This window comes from Chaetomium tenue (assembly GCF_020726465.1).
Source record: "Chaetomium tenue strain MPI-SDFR-AT-0079 chromosome Unknown F5144scaffold_1, whole genome shotgun sequence".
NCBI lineage: Eukaryota > Fungi > Ascomycota > Sordariomycetes > Sordariales > Chaetomiaceae > Chaetomium > Chaetomium tenue.
The window spans coordinates 2,838,535-2,863,600 of NW_027117329.1; the positions used below are offsets into that span (position 1 = coordinate 2,838,535).

Sequence of the window (25,066 nt, forward strand, 5' to 3'; positions counted from 1 at the left end):
TCGAAGACTTTACTGGAATGTCGGATGATGAGGAAGAAAGGTCACCAGTCGGCGTGTCAAACATCACAGCGGAGACGTGGCACAAGAACGGTGAGATAACTAGCAAAATTGGGCATCTTATACATGGATCGAAAGCCGGCCATATGCTCATGGATCCATCTGTCTATCTCCAGCAAAGCCCGTCCATGTCATAACAGTTAATAGTCGAGATATACCCCCACCAGTTCCAATTTCGATTCCATCCCCTTTACTCGATCATATCAATATCCTCGCCCAAATCCTGCTGCTGCGCGGCAGCACCGTTAGCACCCCCAGCGGTGCCCTCGCTTTGCTGAGCGCCCCCACCGCCACCGGCAAAGTAGTCTTCCATCTCTGCGTCCAACTCCTCTTGCGTCTTCTTGGGCCGTCCGCCCCTCTCACCCCTCTCACCACCACCACCGCCGCCGCCGCCTCTGTCACCCCGTCCCCTGCCACCGCCAGCACCGTCTCTCCTGCCGCCGGCTCTCCTCCCGCCGCCATCGCGCCGTCTACCTCCACCACTGCCAATCGGACTCCTAGACCGGCTCAGCCTCCCCGATCCACCGCCGCCACCTCCACCACGCGGTCTGTACCGATCTACACCCCTGCGGGCAGCCTCCTCATCTGACTCTCTGCCGCCCCTACGCGGTGAGAGCGACCGGGACCTGCCCTGCCCGGGCACGGTGATGCGTTCCGCGAGCGGGCGACCGGCACCGGTGGCGGAGCCGGCCGAGTCAAACGGGTTGCCGCGGCGCGACATGGACGGTCCGCTAGGCAAGAGAGTGAGACGGATCGGCTGGCCGGCGGCGTTGGCGCCGTCGTATTCTTGGATGGCCTGGGCCGCATCGCGGGGGGACTCGTACGTCACAAATGCGGTGCCTTCGGACCGGCCGGCGCGGTCGTACTTCATGTCGAGCGTCACGAGCGGACCGATGCGGGAGAAGAGACCCTGAGGAGAGGGAGAGGTCAGTCGTGGAGAGGGCTAGGGGCTGAGGAGGGGGGAAATACCTCAAGGTCTTCTTGGGTCAGTTCGTAGTGGATGTTGTCTACCCTGAGCTTGCTGCCCCTTACGTCGCTGCGGGAGTCAGAGTCAGGTCTTCGAGAGCGGGTTGGTCTTGTCGTACCTTGACGGGTCGGGCGAGTAGCGGCGCCTGGGACCGGAACGGCGGCTGCCTGTCTGCAGCGTTAAAATTGGCCAACAGGGAGAATACCATTTCTTTTGAACGAACCATGGTCCTCAAACTTGTCGTGTACCCACTCGCTGAACCACGACGTCAGCTGCCAATCCTCCTAACGCTAATCGGGGATACGTACGAGTCGAGGTTGCGCGGTGTGTCATCTCTGAAGGACTGTCCCGCCAAATAAACGATCGGGAGCGTGTTAGCCGGCAAGATTCATGTTGGAGCTGTTACCTTCCCCCAAGTCGCGATCCGATCCGGTTTGGCCGAGGTGGCGTGCATTCAGCCTGCCGCGAAACAAACACGCGCACACAGTATCTTGCGCATAGCTGCGTCGTTCGAACCATGTGCTGTATGATCGAGGGGAAGAACACGAGAGGAGGAGAGAGGGTTCAATCAACCTATCCGTGTTCTTGCCCGACGGCCAAATCTGAGCACTCGTGTACTTTTTTGACTGGGTGGCACGAAGCTTTGCCGGGATTATCGTGGGTGCGTACCTTTCTAACGCCATCTCTAGGATAGTCGGATCTGTCACGACGACGGCCACCGCCGCGAGGACCTCTGCTGTTGTTCTGCAGCCTTGTGTTAACTGACCGCCGGATAATAGCCACGATTGATTGTCGAGTGCAGCCGGGGGGTGGCTGGTAGGTTTCTGACGTACTTGCTTGCGATCCCCAAGGATATCGTCGAGACTTCGGTCGAGGGCGCGATCCATTGTATGCGAATGATCAGGAATTGCGTTGTCAATGGTTTGTGTCGTTAAGTTGTTGGAAAAGGTTGGAGAACGGAGAAGGCGAGTTGAGCCTGCCTGCCACCAGGATGTGCCCCACATACCCAACTTGGCCGTTATATGCTTGGTGCTTCTCTTGGCCTTTGTCCAAGCGCCAACGGCCAGCGGCCAGCGGTCAGCTATCTATCCTGGGCTTGACTTGACCAACAAAAAGACATCACTGCATGGCCAGACAATGGTTAAAGTTCACATTTTTGGTAACCTCCCTGACTCTGCGTACATATGGCACTAAAAAGCCGGCAAAACTAGAGAAAAAAAGAGCAGACCAGCCTTCCTTGATAGACACCGTAGCGCCTACACCGTTCACTAATTAAGGTGCAGGCGCCAAAACCTCTATCAACTATCAGAGCTTTTGTGGATGACAACCAGATGCCACGCCCCCACAAAAAGAGCGAAAAAAGAAACCCCTGCAGCCGAGCAGCCCCCTCCTCTTTCTACCAGAAGACCGCAGCACGTCCCCCGTCAGTACTATGTAGGTTGCGGATGCCGATGGAATGGGAATGTGTGAGGTATGCTAAGAGAAAGAGTATATGATGTCCGAGTCGCAAAGGTCGCTTAGATCAAGTCCGCCACATTCATCGGCATCTCCTCAATCTGGGTGCTGTAGAATTGCTCGATCTCGCGCATCATGCGCACGTCGTCGGCAGTAACAAAGTTGATAGCAACACCCTTACGACCGAAACGGCCGCCACGACCGATGCGGTGGATGTAATTCTCGCGGTTGGCGGGAAGGTCGTAGTTGATGACCAGGGAGACCTGCTGGACATCAATGCCACGGGCCAAGAGATCGGTGGCGATCAGGACACGCGAGGAGCCGGAGCGGAACTCCTTCATGATCAGGTCACGCTGGGCCTGGTCCATGTCACCGTGCATGGCCGAGACAGTGAAGTCACGGGCCTGGAGCTTGTCGGTAAGCCAGTCGACCTTGCGGCGGGTGTTGCAGAAAATGACGGCCTGGGTGATGGTGACGGTCTCGTAGAGATCCGACAGGGTGTCAAGCTTCCAGTCCTCCTTCTCAACAGCAATGTAAAATTGCTTGATACCCTCGAGGGTGAGTTCGTCCTTCTTGACCAAGATGCGGACAGGGTCGCGCATGAACTTGGTCGTGACCTCGAGCACGTCCTGAGGCATAGTGGCGGAAAGCAGAACGACCTGGGTGGACTGCGGCAGCAGTTGGAAAATGTCGTAAATTTGCTCGGTGAAACCGCGCTGTTCATTGTTAGACGAGTATTATCAGGGTAGATGCCCAAGATCCCAACTTACCGAAAGCATCTCATCGGCCTCGTCAAGAACGAACATCTTCATCGCGTCGGTCTTGAGGATGCGCCGCTGGATCATGTCGTGGACACGGCCGGGGGTGCCGACAATCACCTGGGGGCCATCCTGAAGAGCCTTCATGTCATCACGGACGCTGGTACCACCGATGCAGGCGTGGCATTCGATGTTCATGAAGTCGCCGATGGCAATGACGACCTTCTGGATCTGTTGAGCAAGCTCACGGGTGGGAGCAAGGATAAGTGCCTGGCACGACTTCACGGTGGGGTCGATCTTTTGCAGGACCGAGATAGAGAAAGTAGCTGTCTTGCCAGTACCGGACTGAGCCTGAGCAATGACATCGTGGCCTGGTTGTCGTGTTAGCGGCCGATGGTCCTGTCTCCTCGACTAAGGGGTGACTTTTCTTACCCTTGATGACGGGCATGATAGCCCGCTGCTGGATAGCAGAGGGGCGCTCGAAACCGTAAGCATAAATGCCTTGGATATGTCAGTGCGTGTCCATTTGCCACCGCAGACTGCCGTTGGAAAAAGAGCTCTTACCGCGAAGCAGCTCAGCCTTGAGGTTCATGTCGTCAAAAGAATCGACGGTCTCATCGTAGTTCGACTCGATCTGTCCTGTAACGCAAAGGATTGTTAGCGATCGTGTTCTAGTTTTTCTCGCATATTTTGTGTGCAATCGTCAAGTGGGGGCGGGGATCGAAGGACTGGTGACTCTTGTCGGAGTGCTCGTCGACAGTCGCAATGCCATCTCCTCGCCGTGAAAAACAGGAATTAACGCACCCTCGGGGACATCCTCGAGTCCCTTGTCAGTGGCCATATTTGCGGTGTAGTGTTCGCAAAAATTTCCAGATCCAAGCCCGGCTTAGATCTAGAAATTCAGAAGATGATGGTGGGGTATCGAGAAAAAAATCCGCAGGCGACTCGTCGAGTGCTGCAGAATGTATCGGTAAAAAGAAAGTTTACCGGAAAATGATATAGACTCAAAGTTCCCAGTATTCTAACTGAGAACAAGTGAATCTATGAAAGGACGTGGTGATTGAAAGTTTGGTGATTCCTGAAGTTGTGGTGATCGAGAGAGGAAAGCCTAACCTGGGGTGGACAGCGATAAAAAATTCCTTTTGGCGGGGCGGAATCAGCAATGGCCTTAGGCAGCAACCCCGCCCAAAGCCAAACAAGGTTAGTGGGGCTTATCGATTTTTTTTTCCTCGGTGGCGCACAGGCAAAAAAGTCTTATCAGTCACCCATCCCACCCCCCACCAGCCAGCTCTGCGGCGGGTAACTAGCATCTGCAATCAGTCTATTTTTGCCCCGCAGTCCATCCATGACGATATTTACGACTTTCAACTGGAATGATGATGTATTGATCGGTGCGGCTTTGGACGACACCACCACCAGCCCTACGAGGCACATACACAATACCCGGCACACATACTTGACGCACATACTCGACCCCTCATCATGCTACCCTCGCGTCAGCGGCAAAGTCGGAGCTGCGCCTTCGAAGAGGGCGATGGGAGTCAGCCATTGAGTCACCCAGTTACAGTCATTCCCAACGGCGGTCAAGATGAGCCCAGCCTCGGTTCTTCCGTGCCAGCACACCCCTTCGGTGTCAAACCGCTAGGCAACAAGTACTTTTCGAGCGGCGGCCAGGACGCTCGAAGGTCCCTAGGCGTGCTGCAAATTCTGCCAGACGAAATGCTCATGCAGCTACTGGAATACTTAGATGCGCACACCTTGAGGCTGCTCGGCTACACATGCAAGTTTCTCTTTGCGTGCTGCATGGCTGACGACATATGGAAGGCGATCTTTTTAGAGTAAGTTATTCATCTGATCTCGGTGATATGACAGTAGACTCCGCCACAACCAAGTACGAAGCAGAGGTGGGTAGAGTATCAGGGTAGGTATGTTGATTTTCGGTTCGTACCGGTTGGGTTTCAGGACGGACTCGTTCAGGTCAAGGATGCGGGTTCTTCCTTCCACCTGTTAGCATTCCCTGGTTACGTGGGTTGTTGCGGAATTTTGCCCTTTCATCCTAGCCAAGCGGCTCATTGTATCGGTACAAGGCGTGCGGACATCTGTTGACGGTGCTCCAGATCAGACCTTGGCAACAAGCCCTTTTTCGAGTGGCGAGGAACCTGGAGGGCGACGGTTCTGAACTTGTCCCCCGAACAGAACATACGGGTCGACTGCAGTAGTGTTTTCTCTGATTTGTTGCACCGCCCGTTCGTCTGCAGTCATATCTCCCTAAACCACTACACGAAGAACATTCCAGCCGCGAACGAGATTGATCGCTTCGAGAATCTCTCCTACGAGGAATTTGCTGGGAAGTGGAGCAAGAAACCGTTCATTCTCACCAAGTGCATCCAGGCTTGGTCAGTCACCGAGTCATGGACATTGGAGAGCCTCCTCTCTCAGTATTCGGATGTCGTGTTCCGAGCGGAAGCGGTGGATTGGTCGTTCAAAACCTACTATCAGTACATGCGCAACAGCCAGGATGAGAGCCCGCTCTACCTGTTCGATCGGAAGTTTGCCGAGAAAATGTCGTTGAAAGTTGGCAAGGAGGAAGGTGCGGCATACCAGAAGCCGGACTGCTTCGGGCCTGACTATTTCGAGCTCCTCGGGGCCGAGCGGCCAGCCCACCGGTGGCTCATCATCGGACCCGCGCGCAGCGGATCTACCTTCCACAAGGACCCCAATGCGACGAGCGCCTGGAATGCCGTCATCCAGGGCGCCAAATACTGGATCATGTTTCCGCCATCAGCATCCGTACCCGGCGTGTTTGTTTCCAAAGACAGCAGCGAGGTCACGAGTCCGCTGAGCATTGCCGAGTGGTTGCTGGAGTTCCATTCGGAAGCCCGCAAGTTGCCCGAGTGCAGAGAAGGCATCTGCAAGGCGGGCGAGATTCTCCATGTCCCGAGCGGCTGGTGGCATCTCGTGGTGAACCTAAAGGACGGAATTGCTCTCACGCAAAATTTCGTGCCTGAGACTCACCTTGGTGGTGTCATGTCCTTCCTGAAGGACAAGGCAGACCAAGTGTCTGGGTTTGAGAGCGAGATTGCGGACCCGTACGGTCTTTTTATCAGCCGCTTGAGAGAAGAGCGACCTGACTTGCTCGAGGCGGGGCTCAGGCAGTTGGCGGAAAAGAAACGCCGTTGGGATTCCGTGGTGGGCGATGACGAGAGCTCGGGAGACCAACCGCAAAAGAAGAGCACAGGGTTTAGCTTTGGGTTTGGGTTTGGAGATGAAGAGGATGAGATACCTTAGGTAGTATTTATCAAATAGTTCTGTGAAACAGTTTGTTGTTGAAGAAGAAGGGGAATACTCGAGGTATTTGCAACATGTGCATACAAAATACATACACAGTAAGATTCAGGGTAAGCTGCACGAGTTATGGCCCTTCCTTAGGCTAGGTTAAACAGGTAGGTAGGTAGGTATCTCGATAGTTATACGTATGATGTGTGGTGATGGTTCCTGTCGTTGAACTCTTACCATATGTAACCAACCGTTAGTTGTTTACACATACTTGAACCTTCGAAAAGTAACAAATCATGTAACTACCTAACTACCTGCATGACCGAGGTGACCAAGGTGATCGACGACTTCTTTGTTCGTGGAGGTTAAGTTACATCAATCACAAGCCGCTTAACCTTTCAGCTCGGTCGCCGTGGTGCCATGCCATAGGTGGGGATTGGGCTCAGCCAGCAAAAGAAAGGTTGGGTCACAGCGGGGCGCCTGACCAGCGCACCGTGTGACTATAGTCTCCTTTGGCACTGTACCTATTCAAAGCCCCACCTGGCCCATGGAGGCCCCCTCGAGTTCCCCCAAGAACCCACCACCTCAGCACCTTGCAGCCCAGTCCTCAGGAGCTGTCCGGATGGCGGGTGCCCCAGAAGATCGCCTTCCAAGTCCGCTCCTAATTTCGGTCGCAGCTGAACACGGGGGCTGTCGAGGCGCTCTGACACTCCTCGCGTTCAATAGGCAATAGGTAGTGATCGGCTTCTTTTCTATCATCTTACGTTTCCCTTCTTTTCTCTCTTGCGGGGGCCATTGTTACCGCCGACTTTCTTTGAACTCTAGGGTTCTCCCAACATACACCACCGTGTCGCGTAATCCACCGCCCCGTTTCTCGATCCCTGCTCGCAACCGCAACTCCCCCCTTGGAGACCATAGTCGGCACCCCTCGATGACAACATGCGACTAGACATCCACCACTGCCGTCATCTCTATTCTTCTTGGAACACGCATCGTACCGCGCCTGTGTTGTCGCAGTGAATCGTCAGTCGTCCTGCCGCTCCGACCCCGGGGCTCGCGGCAGCCAGCTCACCGACTCCGCTCGACGCCCGACATAGCTGCTGCTGACCAGACACATACCACATCCATACGCCGTGCTCAGTCACGCTTCCTTTCTCTCCCGTTACTTCGATCGATTTCTTCGTGCTTTGTTTCTTTCGCCTTTGGTCCGATTTACCGATCGCCTCAAAACATAATACCTTTGACCCCAACGTCGGGTAACCCCCAACTAGGTTTCTTAGTCACCGAGTAAACCGCCGTTTCCACGACTTTGCCTACCTACCCACACGCCCTCCAACCCTCCGTTGGCCGAAACCATGGTCTCCGACGAGACATACGAGATCTGCCTCCCGATTCTCCAGGACCCGAACATCGAGGATGAGGACAAGACGGACAGGCTCGAGGAGTTGCTCAAAGTGAAAACCAGCTTGACTGGGCAAGCGTTAGAAAATGCAATATTAGACGCATTATGGAGATACCGAGAAGGAGGGGGGAGCGCAACCTCGCCGCCCCCCATTCGGCAAACCATCCTGCGGCGGCCGTCGCCGGCCTCCTGGCGCGGCTCTGGGACCCCGCTCTCGAGTTCGCCTCGACTGGGCGTGAGTCCTCTTGCCCCGCCGGGTTTCATGCCTACACCGTTTAGTCGAACAAAGTCCTCGACTGCGTCCCCTTTTGGCTCGCCGCGGCCGTCCCCCAGGCTGGCGTTTGCTGCCCCCGTGCCGCACAGCCCGAACCTGAACGCCTACCAATTTGCCAACGACGACACCCCGTCGCAGGAGGTCTTCGGCGACTACCAGTCTGACAATGTGGACTGGCTTGTGAGCGATGATGCAATCAGCGTGACATCTTCGGTTGGCGGCTCTAGCGGCCTGAACGTGAGCGCGCCCGAGTTTGTTTCGACGCAGCAGCAATCGGATATGACCCCCTACGACATGCTGCGGTCGATCCTTGGCCAGACCAAGTCGGACGACGAGATCAGCGCCGCTCTCGCCATGCATGGCTACGACCTCGGTGCCACCGTCGCGGCTATTATGGAAACGCAGGTGCAGGACAACCTTGCGTTGGCTGCTCAGGCTGAAGAGAACCGAGTCACTATCGGAAAGACCATGAGCCCCGATGGCCGCCCGGGCACCCCGGCAGACCAGCAAAAGTCGGGCGTTATCTGCAAGTTCTATCTTTCCACGGGCCAGTGTCTGCGGGCCGACTGCCGATTTAGTCATGACCTGAGCAGCCATATCTGCAAGTGAGTTGCGAGAAAGCCCCGGGTTGGTTCGGAACTGACATGGCATAGGTACTGGGTTGCGGGCAACTGCCTTGCCGGCAGCACCTGTATTTTCTCGCATGATCCCTCGCATCTCGTCAACAGGCTACATATCGATGGCTCTGGCACGCCCCCAATGCAGCATGCCACAGTGAACCTGCAGGACTACAGCAACTTTCCGGCGCTCCAACCGGGCACGCCAGAACAACTCTTTGCGACTACCGCCAGCTATCCGACATTGGGCGTGACCCCTCCACCCGGGTTCAAGGGCCATCATGCCTACCCCGACCGGCCCAGATCTCGGCCGGGCAGCCGGCATCAGCAAAAGGATAACACACAGTCTGCCCCTTCCCCTGACGATGCCGATGCATTCCCGTCACTCGGTGCTGCTATAGTAAAGCAGGGCAAGAAACACCACGGTAAGAGAGGTGGCCATGGCCACGGACCTAAAGAGAATTTTACGCCGAGCACGCTGGCGGACATTGTCAAGATGTCGCCAACGCCGACTCCGGCTGTGCCAAACCGTAGGGCCCCCCGCAACGGCAGCTCGACCAACGTCCGCAACGGGGAAAACAGCGCGGCTGCCCAGGCGATCTCGAACCCGAAGCACATTCCATGGCTTGAAACTGGCGACAAGGCCAACAAGGCGTATCTCAAGGCGAGACAGGAGGCCATCAAGCACGGTGGCCTCCGGAACAAGTTTCTTCAAAGGTTTGTCATGTAGCCAAAGGAGGATGCAGTGGGGTGGGCCAAATACTGACATGAAACAGTGCTGCTCAAGCCTGGAACCGTAACGACGCGCGAGCCGCCAAGGCGCTCAGTCTGCGCGGGCAGAGCGAGAATGATCTCATGCGGAAGGCTCATCGCGAGGCGGCCCAGCAGCTGTACGAGGAGCGGAACAAGGCCAGGGGAGACTGCCCCGAAATCTACGTGGACCTGCACGGGCTGCACCCCGAGGAGGCCGTCGAATATCTCGAGGGCATCCTCACGGAGAACGCTTCGGAAAGCCGGCCGATCTATGCCATCACGGGCACCGGCCATCATAGCAAGAATGGTAAGGACAAGGTCGGCAAGGCGGTCCGGGGCTTCCTCAACGAGTGGCGCTACGCGTACCGCGAGTTCTCGGTGCCCGGCGACCGTAACAGCACCGGGGGCATTCTGGGCATCGACGCGCGCAGCTGGGACCGCACGCTCTCGCAAGACGGCAAGACACTGATGAAGAAGGACGAGGCCAAGGAGGAGGTGGATATCCTATCCCAAGGTGTCGAGATCGGCGAGGGCAAGGTCAAGCTGCTTGTTAGGGACACGTCGGCGATCAAGGAACCACCCAAGGGCCCTTCGGGTGGCAGGGGGAGGTGACAAACGGGCATCGGGGTGGGTTTACTGGTGCCTCCTCAGGGGGCCGTAGCTACACCTTTAAACAGAAAGAAGTAAAAGTCTTGAACTCGAGATATATATGAAGCCACCAAATGACCCCCTGCGCTAATCCATGCCGAGAGGGAAGTTGACAGTGTGGGCCTCGCCCTTGGCAATGACGTTTCCGGGCGGGATGATGTAGCCCCTGCTGATCCTACAGTGCGCCACTTACAGCCTTGCACCTCTTTGGCTTCCTTCTCGATGTTGCATGCACAGCACCAGTGTTGTTAGTTAAACTTCGCCAATCTAAATTATCCAGCTGATGTAGATCCAACGCAGGCTACAGATTTACATACATAAGGAGCCTGCATAAACTCTGTGCCACACCGCACCATTAATCCGGTTGGTCTGGGCACGTCAGCTCTCTAATCAGCTCTCAAAGCGAGGCCCCGTGGCTGAGTCTGGGCCAGTTCCGACCCGCCGACCCCTGGCAATCTGACATGGAACCTCATCAACCCGTCCCTTTTTTTTGTTGTTCCAGGCACCTTCTGCTGGCTCCAACGCCAAACCCCAAAGCAACCAATTCGAATTCACGATACCGCTGCATCCTCCGAGACCTACACTAAACACTGACACCATCGATATGCTCAGGTAGCAACTGTGTCTGAGTCCACCACCTCCCCGCCCTTCCCGGGACATCGCCGACCCGGCTCTCTCGGTCACATCCGTACATAGACACGACCGAGCACAAACAGCAGCATCAATCAATAAATAAATAAACCAACACACCACCCACCGCGATGCCTCCCCCCCAAGAAGACGACGTCTTCCACGATGCATCCTCCAACCGAACCACCTCCCCCCCAACCATAATCACCACGCGCCCCTCCACCGACACGCCCAACGAGCTCAACACCAACAACCTCCCCCCTCCCCCCTGGACCCCGCGCCCAACACCCCCCGGCGCCCGCCGCCTCTCCACCCGCCGCCCCGGCACCGCCAGCACCACCCACACCACCGCCACCACCATCACCACCACCACCAAAACCTTCCTCACCACCACCCTCACCACCCTCACCTACCTCTACAAACGCTACACCCACTTCTACACCACCCTCCCCCTACCCTACCAAATCCTCGTCTCCCTCTCCGGCCTGGCCATCCTCACCCTCACCATCCTCCTGCTCATCTACTCGCACACCATCCTGGTCGCCCTCGGCGCCGCCGCCCAGACCTGGCGCGCCCGCCCGCTCGGCTGGCTGCCCCTGTGGCTGGCCACCGTCGCGACGGGGTTCCCCCCCTTGATCGGCTACTCCACCTGCGTGACGCTGGCGGGGTTCGTGTACGGGTTCCCGGCGGGGTGGCCGCTGGCGGCGAGCGCGACGGTGGTGGGGTCCGCGGGGGCGTTTGTGGTGAGTCGGGGGTGGCTGAGGGGGTATGTGCAGCGGTTGGTGGGGGGGGATGCGCGGTTTGTGGCGCTGGGGCAGGTGTTGAGGCGGGATGGGTTGGGGGTGTTGGTGATGATTAGGTTGTGTCCGCTGCCGTATAGTTTGAGTAATGGGTTTTTGGCGACGGTGGGGAGTTTGGGGGTTGGGCAGTTTGTGTTGGCGACGGTGGCGGCGACGTACGTGTACTCTCCCTTTTCCCCCCCTTTTTCCCCCTTGACTTTTGTTTACTTCTCTTCGCCGTTTGACTGGTGGTGATGACTCCCCAACTAACTCACAACACAGACCGAAACTCCTCGTGCACGTCTTCATCGGCTGGCAGCTCTCGCAACTAGCCGAGCCAGGTGACAAGATGAGCGGGACCTCGCGCGCCATCAACTACATCAGCATGGCCGCCTTCGGGCTGCTGGGTTTCAGCGTAGGGCTGTTCATCTACCGGCGCACCATGGCGCGGGCGGCCGAGCTGGCGCGCGAGGCCCAGCTCGAAGCGGGCGAGGCGCTCCTGGAGGGCGACGACGGCCTGGAGGAGGGCGTCACGGGCGACGATCTGGAGAACGGGCGCATGGTGGATCCGGACGAGTTGGATGCTGCCGCGCTGATGGATGACGACGATATCTCGCTGTGGGATGCCTCGGGCGATGGATATCACGATAGCTGGGATGATGAGCCGGCGGGCAATGGCTTTGGGTCGAATGGGCATGGGAAGGGAGGCATAAACGGCGCAACGAAATAGGTATCGTTGCCAGATTCAGATTTGGTGGTTTCAGAGTTCAGCTGGTTGCTTGGTTCTCACACGGTGGCGTTGGAGTTCACAGGCGTTTACGTAGGGTTGGGTGCGAATAGAAGGAACACTTCTTAGAGGAGTAGCATTATGCAGTCTGTAAAGGTCAAATAAACATTGTGTTGGAGTATATCTTGCTGTACCCATCGACGAAATACCTCCCAAAACAGCCAAGTGGTATCTCCGGTACGCTGCCCGAACGCCTTGCTCGCTAACAATAAACCATGAAAAAAAATCACTAAACCACGCCAACCCTAAAATCATCAGTGTCCCTGAAACTGCTTCATAAACTCCATGGCCTGCTCCATCGGGTACCCAATAAAGACAGGGCCGGAAATGTTGAAAACAACCTGCGGGCGGTCGCCCTTCCCCCCAGTTGACGCCGGTACCTCGGGGAGGTTGACAAACGTGGGTTGCGGCGTGCTCGGCGGCGGTACCTCGACCTTGGACGGGGTGGCTGGCGCCTTGGCCGGGGTATCCACCACGATATCCTCTCGCTTTGCTCCCGGAAACATCTTGGTATGATCAAACGGGCATTTTCGAGGGCCTGCTGGTTCCTTGGGCACCAGCGCAGGATCGCCTACAGGCTTGGGCGACGGCTCACGCTGTCGAATCCCCACGTCCAAGGGTACTGAGATCCCCCATGGCCGGCTAGGCGATTCCCCAACCCGCACGTCTCTCATGGGGCGGTCAAAGCGGCTCTCGCGCCCATCGCTTACTGATGTTCCGTCGCTATCTGGCTCCGGATCACCCGCCACAACCGTCTGTGTCCAATCCTCTACTCTCTTGGTCGACGCTCTGTCGGATTCCCTCTGATCCTGCCTCGAGGGCGGCATCATCGGACGGTGGAGATGGCTCAGGTCCTTGACCATGTTCACAAGGTCCCCGTATTTGGCATCGAGCTTCTTGATCTGCTCCTCGTTTTTCTGGTACCGGCTAACGCAGACCGTATGGCTTCGGGGGATCGAATGCTTGTGCGTTTCAACGTAGCGGGCAATTTCTTCAGGCGAATGCTTGTCTAGGAAACGAATCGGGCACTTGGATGGAGCAGACACAGACGGATCGGCGGTCTCGTTGAGCATGGCAGCGCAGATGGGGTCAGATGACTTGTGCGGTGAGGGGTCGGCTGCGCTGGCTGGGTCCTGAAGACTGTCGACCTGCTCAGCGCCCTCGAGAAGGCCGCCGTCTTGATTCGGCTGGGCCGAGAATGGGCAGGCTAACACGCCTTTCTTGCCTTCCACGGTGAAGTCCTTTTCGAGGACGGTAGACACCGATGTTACGATATCCATGTCTGGTGACGTTGACTGTTCGGCCTCCCCGGTTTCCCCACCTCCGTTCGCACTGACGATGCCGGCCACGAGTTCCTGAGCAGCTTTGCGCCCCGCCCTGATAAGCAGCGCGACCTGATGCTGACTGTTTCCGGGCTGGCTACGTTTCGGCAAAGGTACGGCCGAGGTTGCCGGCGCGACAGGTTGGTGAAGATCTGGGGGCAGCTGTAGCTTTACCAGCGTCTCGGCGACTTCGGGCACGGCAGGCGCGTACTTGTCGGCGAGGTATTGGTACTGTCAAGCTTAGAGTTAGCTGACTGTCTGGCTCAATTCGCGTAGTCGGAGAGTGTGAATTGGCTAGGATCAGACACTAAAGTTGTCTCCATTTGCTGTCATCCTCTTGGGAGACAGCTCCAGATCTAGAGCTAAAGAAATCATCACGGAAGCGGCGGGAAAGAAAAGAAAAAAAAGTATCCGACATACCTGTTCGTGCGCATAACGCAATTTGTGCTCTAAAATGGTTTTGCGGTCAATCAGCGACTGAACTTCATCCGAGAGCGCAACGAAGGACTCGGTCAGAGTCTGGATCAGTTGGATGTTGCTCATGTCACATTGGTTGCGCCAGTTGCTCGGGTAGCTTCCAAAGTTGGTTGGTTGCATGACGAGCTTGCAAGTTGCGCCTGCAGGCTTTTCCGAGTTTTGGGCAGAGCTGGAAGCCCCACCAGCAGTGGCAGGCACCACGTTAAGCCGTTCCGTGCCCTCGGCAATAACGTGGACCCCCGTGCCCGGCCCCACTCCGATTATGCCGACCTGCCGCTGTCGATCCCCGCTTCAGGAGCTCTCACAGCAGGCGGGGGCCGTTACGGATTACAGACAAACATCCCGGATTCTAGGTTTTAAGCCTTTAACTAACTCTCCAGCACAACAAGCCGCTAGATTTCCACATGATATTACTTTCATAATTTTGTGCTGTCTTTTTAGTATCTTACATGTAGGTTTACATATTTGCTTGCCGTTTTACCCAACCAGCACGAAAGGCAGGAGCAATAGTGCCCCCGTCAATCCCCAAATCGGATTTTGTAATTTCGGGCACTTCCTTCCAAGGCTACGAGCAAGTGAATACATCTGATTCGTTTGTTCTTTCCAAGTCTCAGCGTGTCCTTGAGTTGATTGGTTTGTTGTGAAAGTTCAATTACCCAACAACGCCTAAACCCGAGATCGCACATCAGACATTACACGTCCCACACCACACACCACACCACACATCACACCACACGAAGTGCAAGGGAGCAGTTATCATCCATTGAAGAAGGCAACCCATCCAAGCATGGCTGCTATCCAAGCCGCCCGACTCCTTAGCCAGCGGGCTTATGTCCTCCCCGGTAGGAGTCTCTCTGGCCACTGTCCATGTCATTGGTTTGTCATTGGTTTGTCCCTTTCACTTACACGTACTAGGCCAGCTCCTCGTCACTGAGCTCTTCTTCGAGGTGCCAAAGAACTATGCCCGCCCCGAAGCAGGTACCCTGAAGCTGTTCGGCCGCAGTGTCAGGAAGAATGAGCGTCCCATCATCCCATTCTCGGCCTCGGACTTGGCAAGCAAGGAAAAGCTGCCTTATCTCGCCTACCTCGAAGGCGGACCGGGCTTTGGAAACCGTACCCCGCAGACTCATGCTCTGACTCATGTTGCTCTCGGCCGTGGCTATCAAGTGCTATACCTAGACTACCGCGGCACCGGGCTCAGCACCCCCATCAACGCCGACTCCGTCTTATCACAAGGCAGCCCTCAGGACCAGGCCGACTACCTGAAGCTATTCCGCGCCAATAACATCGTGCGTGACTTAGAAGCTGTTCGGCTCTGTTTGACGGCGGACTTTGAAGAGGAAAAGAAAGCCTGGTCCATCTTCGGCCAGTCCTTCGGCGGCTTCGTCAGTCTGACCTACCTCTCCAAATACCCCGAAAGCCTCAGGGAAGCTTTCCTAACGGGCGGCCTCGCCCCGGTCAAACGCACCGCCGACGAGGTCTACGCCGCCACCTACAAAAAGCTCATCGAGCGCAACGCCGCCTACTACAAAAAATACCCCGAGGACATCGCCGCCGTCCGTCGCATCGCCGAACACATCCAATCCCAACCCCACAACCCCCTCCCAGCCGGCGGCAACCTCACCGTCCCCCTCTTCCTCACCCTCGGCCTCTCCTTCGGCGGCCACGGCGGGCTCGACGAGATCCACTCCCTCGTCCTACGACTCACCACCGACCTCGACCAAGTCGGCCGCTTCACCTACAGCGCCCTCGCCGAGTTCCAAGCCCACATCTCCTTCCCCGCCCACCCCATCTACGCCATCCTCCACGAGGCCATCTACAACACCAAGCGCACCGGCGCCCCGCCGTCCAACTGGGCCGCCCAGCGCGTCGGCCAGGCCCTCAAACCCTTCGCCTGGCTCGCCAACCCAAGCACCTTCCTGCAGACCACCCCGCCCACGGAGCCGCTGTACTTCTCGGGCGAGATGGTGTACCCGTTCCACTTCGACGGCACGCTGGGGCGGGAACTGGCCGCGCTGCGCGAGGCCACCGACATCCTGGCCGCGACCGCCGAGTGGGACGAGGACCTGTACGACGAGGCCCAGCTGCGCCGGAACGAGGTGCCCGTCTACGCGGTCAGTTATGTGGACGATATGTATGTGGATTTTGAGCTGGCGAGGGAGACGGCGGCGTTGGTGAGGGGGGTCAAGGTCCGGGAGACGAATGCGTGGTATCATGATGCGGTGCGGTCTAAGGCGGATGAGGTGTTTGGTGTGTTGTTTAGGATGAGGGATGATTGTATTGACTGAGAGGGGCGGGCGGTTGTGAGTAGGGTGATTGGGATAGGTATGAATAGACTCTCGGTCCCGGCTCCAAGCTTCGGTGTTTATATAGGTAGAGTAGGATATGCTATCCAACCACCACAGCCTACAAGAAAGTAGGCCTTACCCGACGTCACAAAGGCGTTGCCATCATCTTGTTGACGGGCCACCTAGCACAGTGTCAAGTTATGATTCACGGCGTTGGCCACACCCACACGTACCTTAGTACCTGGGTACCTTCCCGCGCACCATATATACTCGGTCCATGCACCCGATTTCCAACGAGGACCACCGCCCACCCAACGGGTGGCTCAGTGGTTACCAGCGGTGGTCCTCTAAACCCCGGGTAGTAGTTCGCCTCCTCCATGACCAAAGGTTGTAGGTTCGAGCCCCCGGGGTTTCGGAGCAAATCCCGAACTAGGGATTTCGTAACCGGACCACCCTCCCTCTCCCCAGGCCTGCTGACTACGATCGCGCCTAACTACAAAATTGAGAGGGGGCTGGCCGGTGAGCTTTTGCTATTTTTGACCGCCCTGCTATAAACCATATTGCGCGATGTTGTTTATCTACCACCACCCGAGGCTCCAATTCTTTTGGAGTTGTTTATTGACCTACCCTTTCCGTCCCCCATTTTATGTAAATTTAAATGGAAGATAAGAAGCCCAGAAACATGTCACAGGAAAGAAACACGTTAGAGACAAAAGAATAGTTGCGCAACTAAAACACGCTGGTATCATACTCGCATTCCTCGTTTCGCTGCAAAAGCCTAGCAAATATATTCCCGTTCCACGTCTCACCAAAACCGAGCCATAGCCAGCGCCACCCCTACCCAACCACCCCAACTCCAAGTTCAGTTCCCAAGACCCCAAGGCCCCCCTCACCTAAGAAATACCACCAATCCCTCCTATCATACGAAACCAAACCATAGCCAGCCAGCCAGCCAGCTCCCACTCCCTCCCACCCACCCACTCACTCCGACCCCAAACCCAGTCACCCACCCTCTCTCACCCAAAAACATCTCACCACCCCCTCCTCGCATGATGCCCCGGCCCCGGCCCCGGCGCACCCGGCCAACCCCGATACGCACCCGCACCACCCGGCGGGGGAAACACATCGACGGGCCCGCCAGCGGGGCCAAACATGCCATTCCCGTTCCCCCCCATACCACCACCACCATTCGGCCCCCCATTCCCACCATAAGCATACCACGGCCGCACCATACTGGGCAGGGCGCGGCCGTTGATGTCGTCTTCACGACGCGCGGCCATCTCGCGGAGGAGGAGGGGCGCGATCTCCGGGTTGGCGGCGAGGAAGTCGGTGGCCTCGCGCTCGGCGCGGCGCCAGGGCTGGAGGAAGCCGACGCGCGCAAAGATCATCTTGAGGAGGGGGTCGGATTCGGGGAGGCCGTCGTACAGCTTGCGGCAGAGGAAGAGCACCTCGGCGACGCCGGCGTCTGATCCGGCCGTCTCCAGCATGTCGACTGCTGCCCGCGCGACTTCCTTCTTGAACCCCTCTAACAGGAACTTGTTGGCTACTATGTACACGTCCATGTGGAGTTCGTACGTCAGTAGCCATGTGCGCAGGTCCTCGCCCGAGATGCGCCCGCCGTTGGGGTCTGCCCATACTGAAGAGGCACCCGTGCCTGTCGCTGCTGGGCCGCCGCCCCCGGGTGCGGGCGGTAAAGGGGGTGTGAGCGGTGGCGGAGGTGGTGGGACGCCGGGGGCTTGGTGGCGACGACGCGGCGGGCGCCGCGGTTGGCGTTCTGGCCGGCCATCGTGGACGTAGACGGTGTGGGGTGGGTGGTAGTAAGGCGGGGGATTGCGCGGGGCGCGGCAGGACCAACACGGCGGGCCCGAGGCGGCGGCGCACTGCGGGCAGTTGCAGTTGGGGCGGTGAATGCCGGGATGCTTTCGGCGCATGCGCTCCCAGTTGCGGTCCTCGCGGCGGCGGTGGCGGTCGTGTCGGCGGCGGGAGCGGGCGCTGACGTCGGATTCGATAGATGAGGCCGACTCCGAGTCGGAGCCGCCGCCCGCATCGGCGGCGTTACCTTTGCCCTTGTCTTGGTCTGGGACTGCAGAGAGTGAGTAAGTGAGATGCTCTCTGGCTGAGCCAGGTCGGACTGGGCCATGGCTTACCCAACACAGAAGCGGCAGGCCGGATAGGCTCGTATTTGCCCTCGTAGAGGTAAGCAACGAGGAAGTGGAAGATGGCAGGGTTCTCTTCTGGAAGGTCGATGGACTGCATGCCGGACTCCTTGAATTCGCCGCAAAGGGCCTTCTCGAAATACTCGGATTTTAGGAGGACGTGCTTGTGCACCTGCGCCACAGTCAGCACACACACAAGGCACACCCTACACAGTATGTAGAACCGGGGGGGTGCGCATACATAGAAGGTCTCATGATAAGGAGCCTCGCCCACACGGAGCGGGATGATGGGCGAACTGTATCGTCTGCACTTGCATGTCAGCAGCCGTTATGATTTCAGAGAATCCGCTAGGTGAAAGAGAGCAAATGACGAGATGGCGGAACTGGCGATCCGTGCTTGTCTGAGCGCCACGCCGGGGAATGCGCCGGGGAATGCGCCGGGGAATGCGCCGGGAGCTACCCGACTGTGGGGCCGAAGCGGAGGGGCGGGTTGCAACTCACCCGTCGACTGTGGACAACCAGAGATCCTCCTTGGGGTCCAGGACATCCTTGCGCCCGGCGGCCTCGGGCAGCGAGTCCAACACCATGACCCCGGGGGTTGTTGTGGAGGGTTCCCTCATCACGTCGGCAAGTGTGCGGGATGTACTTGCTCTCCGTTGCTCGTTACCGGCACCGGAGCTACCCTCACCTCTCCCACTGTTCTGGCTCTGACTTTGGCTCTGACTCTGACTTCGGCCCTGGCCCTGGCTCTGCCCGCTGCCGGTGTCATTGCGGCCGGCGGTGGCAGCGTCCGAGCTGGCGCTGGGCACCGCAGACATGATCCTTGGCGATGCACAGCGCTGCGATGCGATGCGATGCGAAACGGCGTGCAACTTGACTGTGGATCGGGATGGTTGATTACCGAGTTGCTCGTTGTAAATGTGAAATGTTAAAAAAATGCAACCGAGTTGCAGGATAGGAAAAAGTAAGGCAGTTAGTTAATGGAAAGCCACGGGTTCGGCGCTGGTTAGCGGCCCTCCAGCGCCAAAGACGAGAAACAAAAAAGACAACTCCAACAAAAGTCCGATGGTGTGGTGGTCCAGAACCTGACTGCCACAAGGCGGCAAAGCTGACACGATTTTGGCCGGATCGGATTGGTCAAGATAAAAAGAATGGAGGCAAATACCAAGATCCGATCCCATGCGAGAAGAGCCAAATAGAAAAAAGGGAAGCGCTGCACGGGGAGGAGAGGGTTGCTGTCCGGTAAGCCACACTGGCCGTCTGCCGAATGATATGCGGTGGGCGATTGTAAGACGTCCTCTGGGCGGGCTTAAAATCAACGGGAATGCCCAAGTGGTGGTGTGGCCGGCGGGTCGCTCTTCTTCCTTTTGTTGGTGCACGATGCACGAGACGGCCACTGGCCTACCACAAGAGCGGATGAATTGGTGCGGCTGCGATATCGTCCAGCGGGATAAATGAGGCAGACCCTAGAGGTACCAATGTAGGTTACCTCAAGTAGGCAACAAGGCGGCACCGGTGACTCGATGGAAACCCGATTTGGATTGCGTCACGGGAGAACACAATAATAACAAATACGGGTGGTGGAGTATTAGAATGGCCGGTGGCGTGATGGGTGAAGTGTCGAGCCAAATGGAAGTCAAGCAAGTCAAAAGAAATGTCGAAGAGATGTCGATGCAGATCTGATGTACGAATACTGTGCTGCACATGTACTGATGTAGATCACTTGAATGAGGTGCCGAAATGGATGGCGGGGGGTCCTGCCTGCAGCCAGCCTCTTAACAGAAAATATGCAGTACTGTGTAAATTTGGAAGCGAAACGAGGAAAGCGCCAGAGCCGAGTGTGTCTGAGTGTGTGAGTGCGTGCGGAAGGATGACAACCTGGAATGCAGGCTCACATGCTTGATGGGACGAATGGAACCCCATGGATGCTGGTCATGGCCCCGTCATGCATGGCGCGCATCTTCGGACGACGTGCATGCGCCATGCCCCGTCTGCCTGCCCGTAAAGGTAACTTCCATTGATTGAACCTACCTCCTACCTTCCAGAGAACACACCCCCTGGCTGACCCCCCTGTATCATGGAGGCCAAGACCTTGCAGGGCCCTTCTGTCAACCTCCTCGGTGCGACTTCACATCCGTTCTCACCAGTTTTACCGTTTTCCTTCTAGAGGGTTTGTTGGTTTAGTCACTTGTTCTACTCCACCAGGCCAAACATCACTGCCACAGGTTTGCCAGGCAATACAATATCCACACACATCACATACAAACAATAATGCACCCAAAGTCCGGACGACATCTCCTATCCATAATGGTACCCCCGTGCTTCCCCGATGCTCTTGTAACGCCGCGCCGGGCGATAGGACCTTATCCCCCCGCAAAAGATCCAATGCTCCCGACAGGGCCCGAGGAGACGATATTAGAAGCCGGCGCCCTGTTATTCTTCCTCCATCTCCAACTGCATCTCGGCCTCTATAACGGGTCCCGTCAGTCCTTATCAGTCCAGTCCTCACGAGCAGACAAACTCCATGGGGGTTACGCTTACGCCATAGCCTGTTTGCCGAGTCGGCGATGATCTTTGCTTTCGCAAGCAGTTTGTCCTTGAACTTTTGCTCGTCCTTGGCCCCCAACTTCACCTTGTTGGGCTGCGCTTGCATCAAAACCGGCAGCAGCTCCTTCGGATCCGCATTAGCGACCGCCGCGACCGTCTTCAGGCCGTTGTCCCAGAAAATCCGCCTAATCAAAAAATTAGCCCAACCCTTCGACCCAAGCGAAGCACCTTTCTCGCCGGACTTACGCCGTCCTGCTCTTCACAAACGTGATTTTGGCGAGCGCCAGAAGGTCGGATCTGGCCCCGGCCTTCAGTCGGTCCGAGAAGTGGTCGAGTGCAGCCGCCATGGCCCTGGTGAGAATTAGCAGAGGACGAGAGCACTCTCCCGGTCGCAAAACCTACCCCCACCCCATCGTCTCGCAGAATTTGATCATCCCGGCGGCGAACCCCTCGCAGGTCTGGGCCAGATTCTGGACGGACCCGCGCGGCATGTCGTACTTCTCCGCGACCTGGTGTATGGGCTTCTCGTTGCAGAGATCCCGCAGCTGCAGCGCGAGGTAGAATCGGTGGTAGCGCCGTGCATCTTCCTTTTCCTTGTCCGTTGACTCCTTCAGAATACCCCCAGAAAGCCTATCTCACGTTAGTCGGCCCTATCTGCAAGGTATATCGTGTATGTAGAACACCCACATTTTGTCGACTATAAAAGGCTTGAGGCCCAGGAAATGCATGACCCGATGGCCGCTAGCATCGAGATGCTGCATCTCGTACCAAAAGACCTTCCAGTTGACTGTGACGCCGTCAAGGTCGTGGACCGGAGTGAAATTGTAGAGAACATGCATATCGCCGTCCAGCACAAATGCCTGCAACGCCTTCTTGAGTTCGTTATGGATGAAGATGCCGTCTTCGGGATCAAGCGACGACGCAACGACAGCTTTACCCAACAGCGTAGCTTGGAAGTCACCATCGTCATCAATGTCGATAAACCTCATGTTTTGGAGGTCGGCAATGCTTGCTTCGACATGATCCTGGATCGACTGTGGCTCCGCCGAGTAAGCGAGCATGGTTTTGCTCACATAGTCGTCGAGGGATTCTCGAGTCACCGCCAGTCTAATTGCGATGACTTCTAGCAAAGCCCTGGCCTGAGAGTTAGCATACCATTTGTAGCCAGGGCTCAGGGATGGGTGACCTTTGAATACGGCGCTTGTCCGAAATAAGACAGCTTGATATCTCCGGAAGCTCCGAATGCATGAGGTCGACGACGGCCTCCAGATCGGCTTGGCGGCAGCATAGGTATGTTTCGCCCACCTCGTCCTTGCCTTTCCTGCCAGCTCGCCCGCGCATCTGCCGACTATCAGGGTCAGTATCACACCCCCTTTGATCAAGGTATTATCGCATCGTTGTGCTTACAGCATAGCAGGGCCGACGAGATCACGACCCATCCGGGCGCCGTGGAGAATCACTCGTCTCGCAGGTACTATGCTTGTTAGATAGACAAGCAATGATGGATGGGGGCGGCATTGGTCTCACAATTAATACCGGCGGCGAGGGAGCATGTTGCCACGCAAACTTTGAGCGCCCCGTCGTCATAGGCTTTTGCTACTAGGTCTCGTTCTTCAGTTGTGAGGCCAGCCTGAAAATGTCAACCTTAGCCACTGGTGATGGTAACAGAACGACCTACATCTTCAATCAGTCAGTACGGCTTGGTACCCCAGTCACGGGAAACTCACGGTGAAAGGCTACGCCAAACGGGAGAGTCTGCTCCAGCTTTGGGTCGAGCCCGGTGCTTAAACTGCGCAGGTCGCTAAGTAGATCCAGCCTCTTCTCCTGAATAAAGGGGTCGGCTTCTTCGAGCGTTGGCAAAACTCGGCTTATCAGGACGGCATCCGACTCGCAGCCGGCACGACTGTTGGAGAATACCAGTACCCCATAGCCGGCCCTGGCTGTTTCGTTGGCAAGGGCAACGACGGCATTCCGAACGGGGTCCTTGAATTCCTTAGTGTCAGACGACTGAATGATTCTCAGCGGTTGCAACCTGGGTTGGCTGAATTGACTCTTTGACTCCAGTTGGGTGACGGTTTTTAGGAGACTGGCGGTGGTTGTTGCGGCATAGACCTTCCCGTCGTACACCAAATGCTCTTCGATAGGAACTGGGCGGTAGTGAGTCTCGTATGAATGGCCCTGCAACCAGTTTTTGAGGAGTTCAATGTTCTGCGTGCTTATTAGTGGACTTGATATCCGGACGATAGGGGCGAGTGATTCCGCGCACCGTTAGAGTGGCGCTCATGCCGATGATCTGAACTGGCTGACCGAGGCACAGCAGCTTGGTACCCATAAGCTCCAGCAAATACCCTCGGTAGCCGTCGTCAATCATGTGGCATTCGTCCAAGACAACAGCCCGCAACGCGGAGATGGAGCAATCCTCAATGGCTGTGTTCACGAGAGAGTTTGCCTAATACAAGGTCAGTTAGACTTCGTTACGATAGGTTCTCGACCATGAACTTGCCTTTTCCATAGTACAGACTGCAATATCGAAATCAGCCCACGTGGCTCTGATCTTGCTCCCGCCAAAGAAACCAACCACTCGGATAGTATCTTTGTCCGCCCTCGGGGCCCAGAACCCCGGCTTCTCATCTTGCTCGTTTTGCTCGAGCTCCGCGCGCGAGATGCCGCTCACGATGTTCCGGAGCCACCGGACCTTCTCCTGGACAAGAGCAACATAGGGCAGCACCAAGATGGCTTTGGCGTCGCGGTCTTCAAGGACCCGCTTCAGCATGAGAACATCAGCAACCAGCGACTTGCCGCCGCCTGTGGGGGCGCTGTAGACTAGGTTCCGGTCCCCGTTTAGAAGGCCGGGGCCGCGGAGACATTGCTTCTGCCACGGATATATGGCCTTGATGCCTAGAGCAGCAAAGTTTGCTACGAACTGGGTGGGGAGCCCGTAGGCTGGATGCGAGAGGGAAAGCAAGGGATCAACGGTTGATGGTGTGGCGGCAAAAACCTGTCTTTGCGAGTACTCGGATGGCTGTTCTCTGACGACAGAGCCGTCTGCATATTCAATACGACTTGCAACTAGCCTTGGTGGTTCATCCGCGGCTTTGCTATTCACACTAGTAGGGCGAAGAGGGGGCGGCGGCGGGGCTCGTCCCTGTGTTGCCGCACCAGTCTGATTGGGATTGTGAGACGAGTATGCATCATAGGCCCGCTTCCGCCCAGCAACAAGTGCAGTGGCATTACTTGTAGAATTGATCTGCCCATTGTGCTGATACTGCTGCCTCATCGACTGCAGCGGCGCGGTAGCCCGCCAAACGCTAGGCTTAGGCTTGAACTGGTCGCCCATGACGTCGGTCGGCTCGTTCCGTTCCCAAAATTGCAAAAATGTAAAGACGTCGCGTTCATATCAAAAATTGGCCTCGTGTCCTGTTGGGACATGTAGTAGGCGGCGATATTGCTCAATTTCGACGTCATAGAAAAATTGAAGGCATTTTTGTTGGGGTTGTTGATGTTATTATTGATGTTGAAGTTCGTTCGGGGAAACAACTGTGAGGCGGTTGGCTGTGGTTGCCTGCTGCAATTCATTCCATGTTGGGAAGTCACGTCCCATATCGGCTTGGATGGACTCCTGCGAGCTGAATTCCCAGCCGTTTGGGAAAAGCGCAGGGGTCGAATCCACTTTTATTATGGGGCTGGCGGGTCGTTCCAGCCCTTGCTCTTGGCTCGAGGTCCCTGGACATTGAACAGCCTCTCATTTCCGAAGGATTTGGCATCGAATGCCCCGCTTTTCTTGTACCCAGCACTTGCGACCGGGGCGGCTTTGTCCCTTTCCCATTGTCACAGCCGCCAGAAACGACGACCCTCCATCCATGCCCCGCTCCA

At 56.8% G+C, this 25,066-nt stretch overlaps 10 protein-coding genes across 10 annotated transcripts; 4 read left to right on the forward strand and 6 right to left on the reverse strand.

Moving 5' to 3' along the window:
- Nucleotides 1–247: 247 nt before the first annotated feature.
- On the reverse strand, nt 248–1,232 carry F5144DRAFT_543256 (uncharacterized protein; the record flags this gene model as incomplete). The annotated part of the gene is made up of 2 exons (XM_066787232.1): nt 248–967; nt 1,143–1,232. 2 exons carry the CDS (start codon nt 1,230–1,232, stop codon nt 248–250), a joined length of 810 nt encoding a protein of 269 aa, XP_066648462.1.
- Nucleotides 1,016–2,118, reverse strand: F5144DRAFT_36553 (uncharacterized protein). Its single transcript, XM_066784430.1, has one exon. It carries the CDS (start codon nt 2,026–2,028, stop codon nt 1,399–1,401), a length of 630 nt encoding a protein of 209 aa, XP_066648463.1. The 5' UTR covers nt 2,029–2,118; the 3' UTR covers nt 1,016–1,398.
- Nucleotides 2,117–3,742, reverse strand: F5144DRAFT_36630 (P-loop containing nucleoside triphosphate hydrolase protein). Its single transcript, XM_066784441.1, has 3 exons — nt 3,670–3,742; nt 3,250–3,608; nt 2,117–3,195 (listed from the first exon to the last, which is right to left on the reverse strand). The coding sequence occupies exons 1-3, from the start codon at nt 3,683–3,685 to the stop codon at nt 2,542–2,544; spliced, it is 1,029 nt and encodes a 342-aa protein (XP_066648464.1). The 5' UTR covers nt 3,686–3,742; the 3' UTR covers nt 2,117–2,541.
- A 740-nt stretch (nt 3,743–4,482) lies between these two features.
- On the forward strand, nt 4,483–6,872 carry F5144DRAFT_555449 (uncharacterized protein). The gene is made up of 2 exons (XM_066787907.1): nt 4,483–5,075; nt 5,355–6,872. The coding sequence occupies exons 1-2, from the start codon at nt 4,720–4,722 to the stop codon at nt 6,523–6,525; spliced, it is 1,527 nt and encodes a 508-aa protein (XP_066648465.1). The 5' UTR covers nt 4,483–4,719; the 3' UTR covers nt 6,526–6,872.
- A 996-nt stretch (nt 6,873–7,868) lies between these two features.
- Nucleotides 7,869–10,171, forward strand: F5144DRAFT_588717 (uncharacterized protein; the record flags this gene model as incomplete). Its single annotated transcript, XM_066789959.1, has 3 exons — nt 7,869–8,794; nt 8,843–9,523; nt 9,583–10,171. 3 exons carry the CDS (start codon nt 7,869–7,871, stop codon nt 10,169–10,171), a joined length of 2,196 nt encoding a protein of 731 aa, XP_066648466.1.
- A 543-nt stretch (nt 10,172–10,714) lies between these two features.
- Nucleotides 10,715–12,502, forward strand: F5144DRAFT_36704 (uncharacterized protein). Its single transcript, XM_066784451.1, has 2 exons — nt 10,715–11,792; nt 11,899–12,502. The coding sequence occupies exons 1-2, from the start codon at nt 10,969–10,971 to the stop codon at nt 12,344–12,346; spliced, it is 1,272 nt and encodes a 423-aa protein (XP_066648467.1). The 5' UTR covers nt 10,715–10,968; the 3' UTR covers nt 12,347–12,502.
- F5144DRAFT_555459 (uncharacterized protein) lies at nt 12,483–14,323 on the reverse strand (the record flags this gene model as incomplete). Its single annotated transcript, XM_066787908.1, has 2 exons — nt 12,483–13,956; nt 14,146–14,323. Coding segments are annotated over 2 exons (1,477 nt in total), but the record flags the coding sequence as incomplete, so codon positions are not given.
- Nucleotides 14,324–14,989: 666 nt separating this feature from the next.
- Nucleotides 14,990–16,490, forward strand: F5144DRAFT_479866 (Alpha/Beta hydrolase protein; the record flags this gene model as incomplete). The annotated part of the gene is made up of 2 exons (XM_066785194.1): nt 14,990–15,044; nt 15,118–16,490. 2 exons carry the CDS (start codon nt 14,990–14,992, stop codon nt 16,488–16,490), a joined length of 1,428 nt encoding a protein of 475 aa, XP_066648469.1.
- A 1,031-nt stretch (nt 16,491–17,521) lies between these two features.
- F5144DRAFT_543263 (uncharacterized protein) lies at nt 17,522–19,464 on the reverse strand (the record flags this gene model as incomplete). Its single annotated transcript, XM_066787233.1, has 4 exons — nt 17,522–18,573; nt 18,638–18,818; nt 18,888–18,951; nt 19,148–19,464. 4 exons carry the CDS (start codon nt 19,462–19,464, stop codon nt 17,522–17,524), a joined length of 1,614 nt encoding a protein of 537 aa, XP_066648470.1.
- A 1,193-nt stretch (nt 19,465–20,657) lies between these two features.
- Nucleotides 20,658–24,821, reverse strand: F5144DRAFT_555469 (P-loop containing nucleoside triphosphate hydrolase protein). Its single transcript, XM_066787909.1, has 11 exons — nt 23,697–24,821; nt 23,460–23,642; nt 22,934–23,401; nt 22,721–22,823; nt 22,601–22,667; nt 22,380–22,541; nt 21,881–22,327; nt 21,596–21,823; nt 21,440–21,544; nt 21,188–21,378; nt 20,658–21,114 (listed from the first exon to the last, which is right to left on the reverse strand). The coding sequence occupies exons 1-11, from the start codon at nt 24,528–24,530 to the stop codon at nt 21,080–21,082; spliced, it is 2,823 nt and encodes a 940-aa protein (XP_066648471.1). The 5' UTR covers nt 24,531–24,821; the 3' UTR covers nt 20,658–21,079.
- Nucleotides 24,822–25,066: the final 245 nt, after the last annotated feature.

Bases quoted from the DNA above. Each gene is read 5' to 3' on its own strand.
- F5144DRAFT_555469 (XM_066787909.1), bottom strand. From the start codon at position 24,530: ATGGGCGACCAGTTCAAGCCTAAGCCTAGCGTTTGGCGGGCTACCGCG. The intron at 23,402-23,459 runs GTGCGCGGAATC...ATAAGCACGCAG, and splicing joins GCATGAGCGCCACTCTAACG to AACATTGAACTCCTCAAAAA. The intron at 21,115-21,187 runs GTAAGCGTAACC...GACCCGTTATAG, and splicing joins CTCGGCAAACAGGCTATGGC to AGGCCGAGATGCAGTTGGAG.
- F5144DRAFT_36630 (XM_066784441.1), bottom strand. The intron at 3,196-3,249 runs GTAAGTTGGGAT...AACAATGAACAG, and splicing joins AGGCCGATGAGATGCTTTCG to CGCGGTTTCACCGAGCAAAT.
- F5144DRAFT_36704 (XM_066784451.1), top strand. From the start codon at position 10,969: ATGCCTCCCCCCCAAGAAGACGACGTCTTCCACGATGCATCCTCCAAC. The intron at 11,793-11,898 runs GTACGTGTACTC...CTCACAACACAG, and splicing joins TTGGCGACGGTGGCGGCGAC to ACCGAAACTCCTCGTGCACG.
- F5144DRAFT_36553 (XM_066784430.1), bottom strand. From the start codon at position 2,028: ATGTGGGGCACATCCTGGTGGCAGGCAGGCTCAACTCGCCTTCTCCGT.
- F5144DRAFT_555449 (XM_066787907.1), top strand. From the start codon at position 4,720: ATGCTACCCTCGCGTCAGCGGCAAAGTCGGAGCTGCGCCTTCGAAGAG. The intron at 5,076-5,354 runs GTAAGTTATTCA...ACGGTGCTCCAG, and splicing joins TGGAAGGCGATCTTTTTAGA to ATCAGACCTTGGCAACAAGC.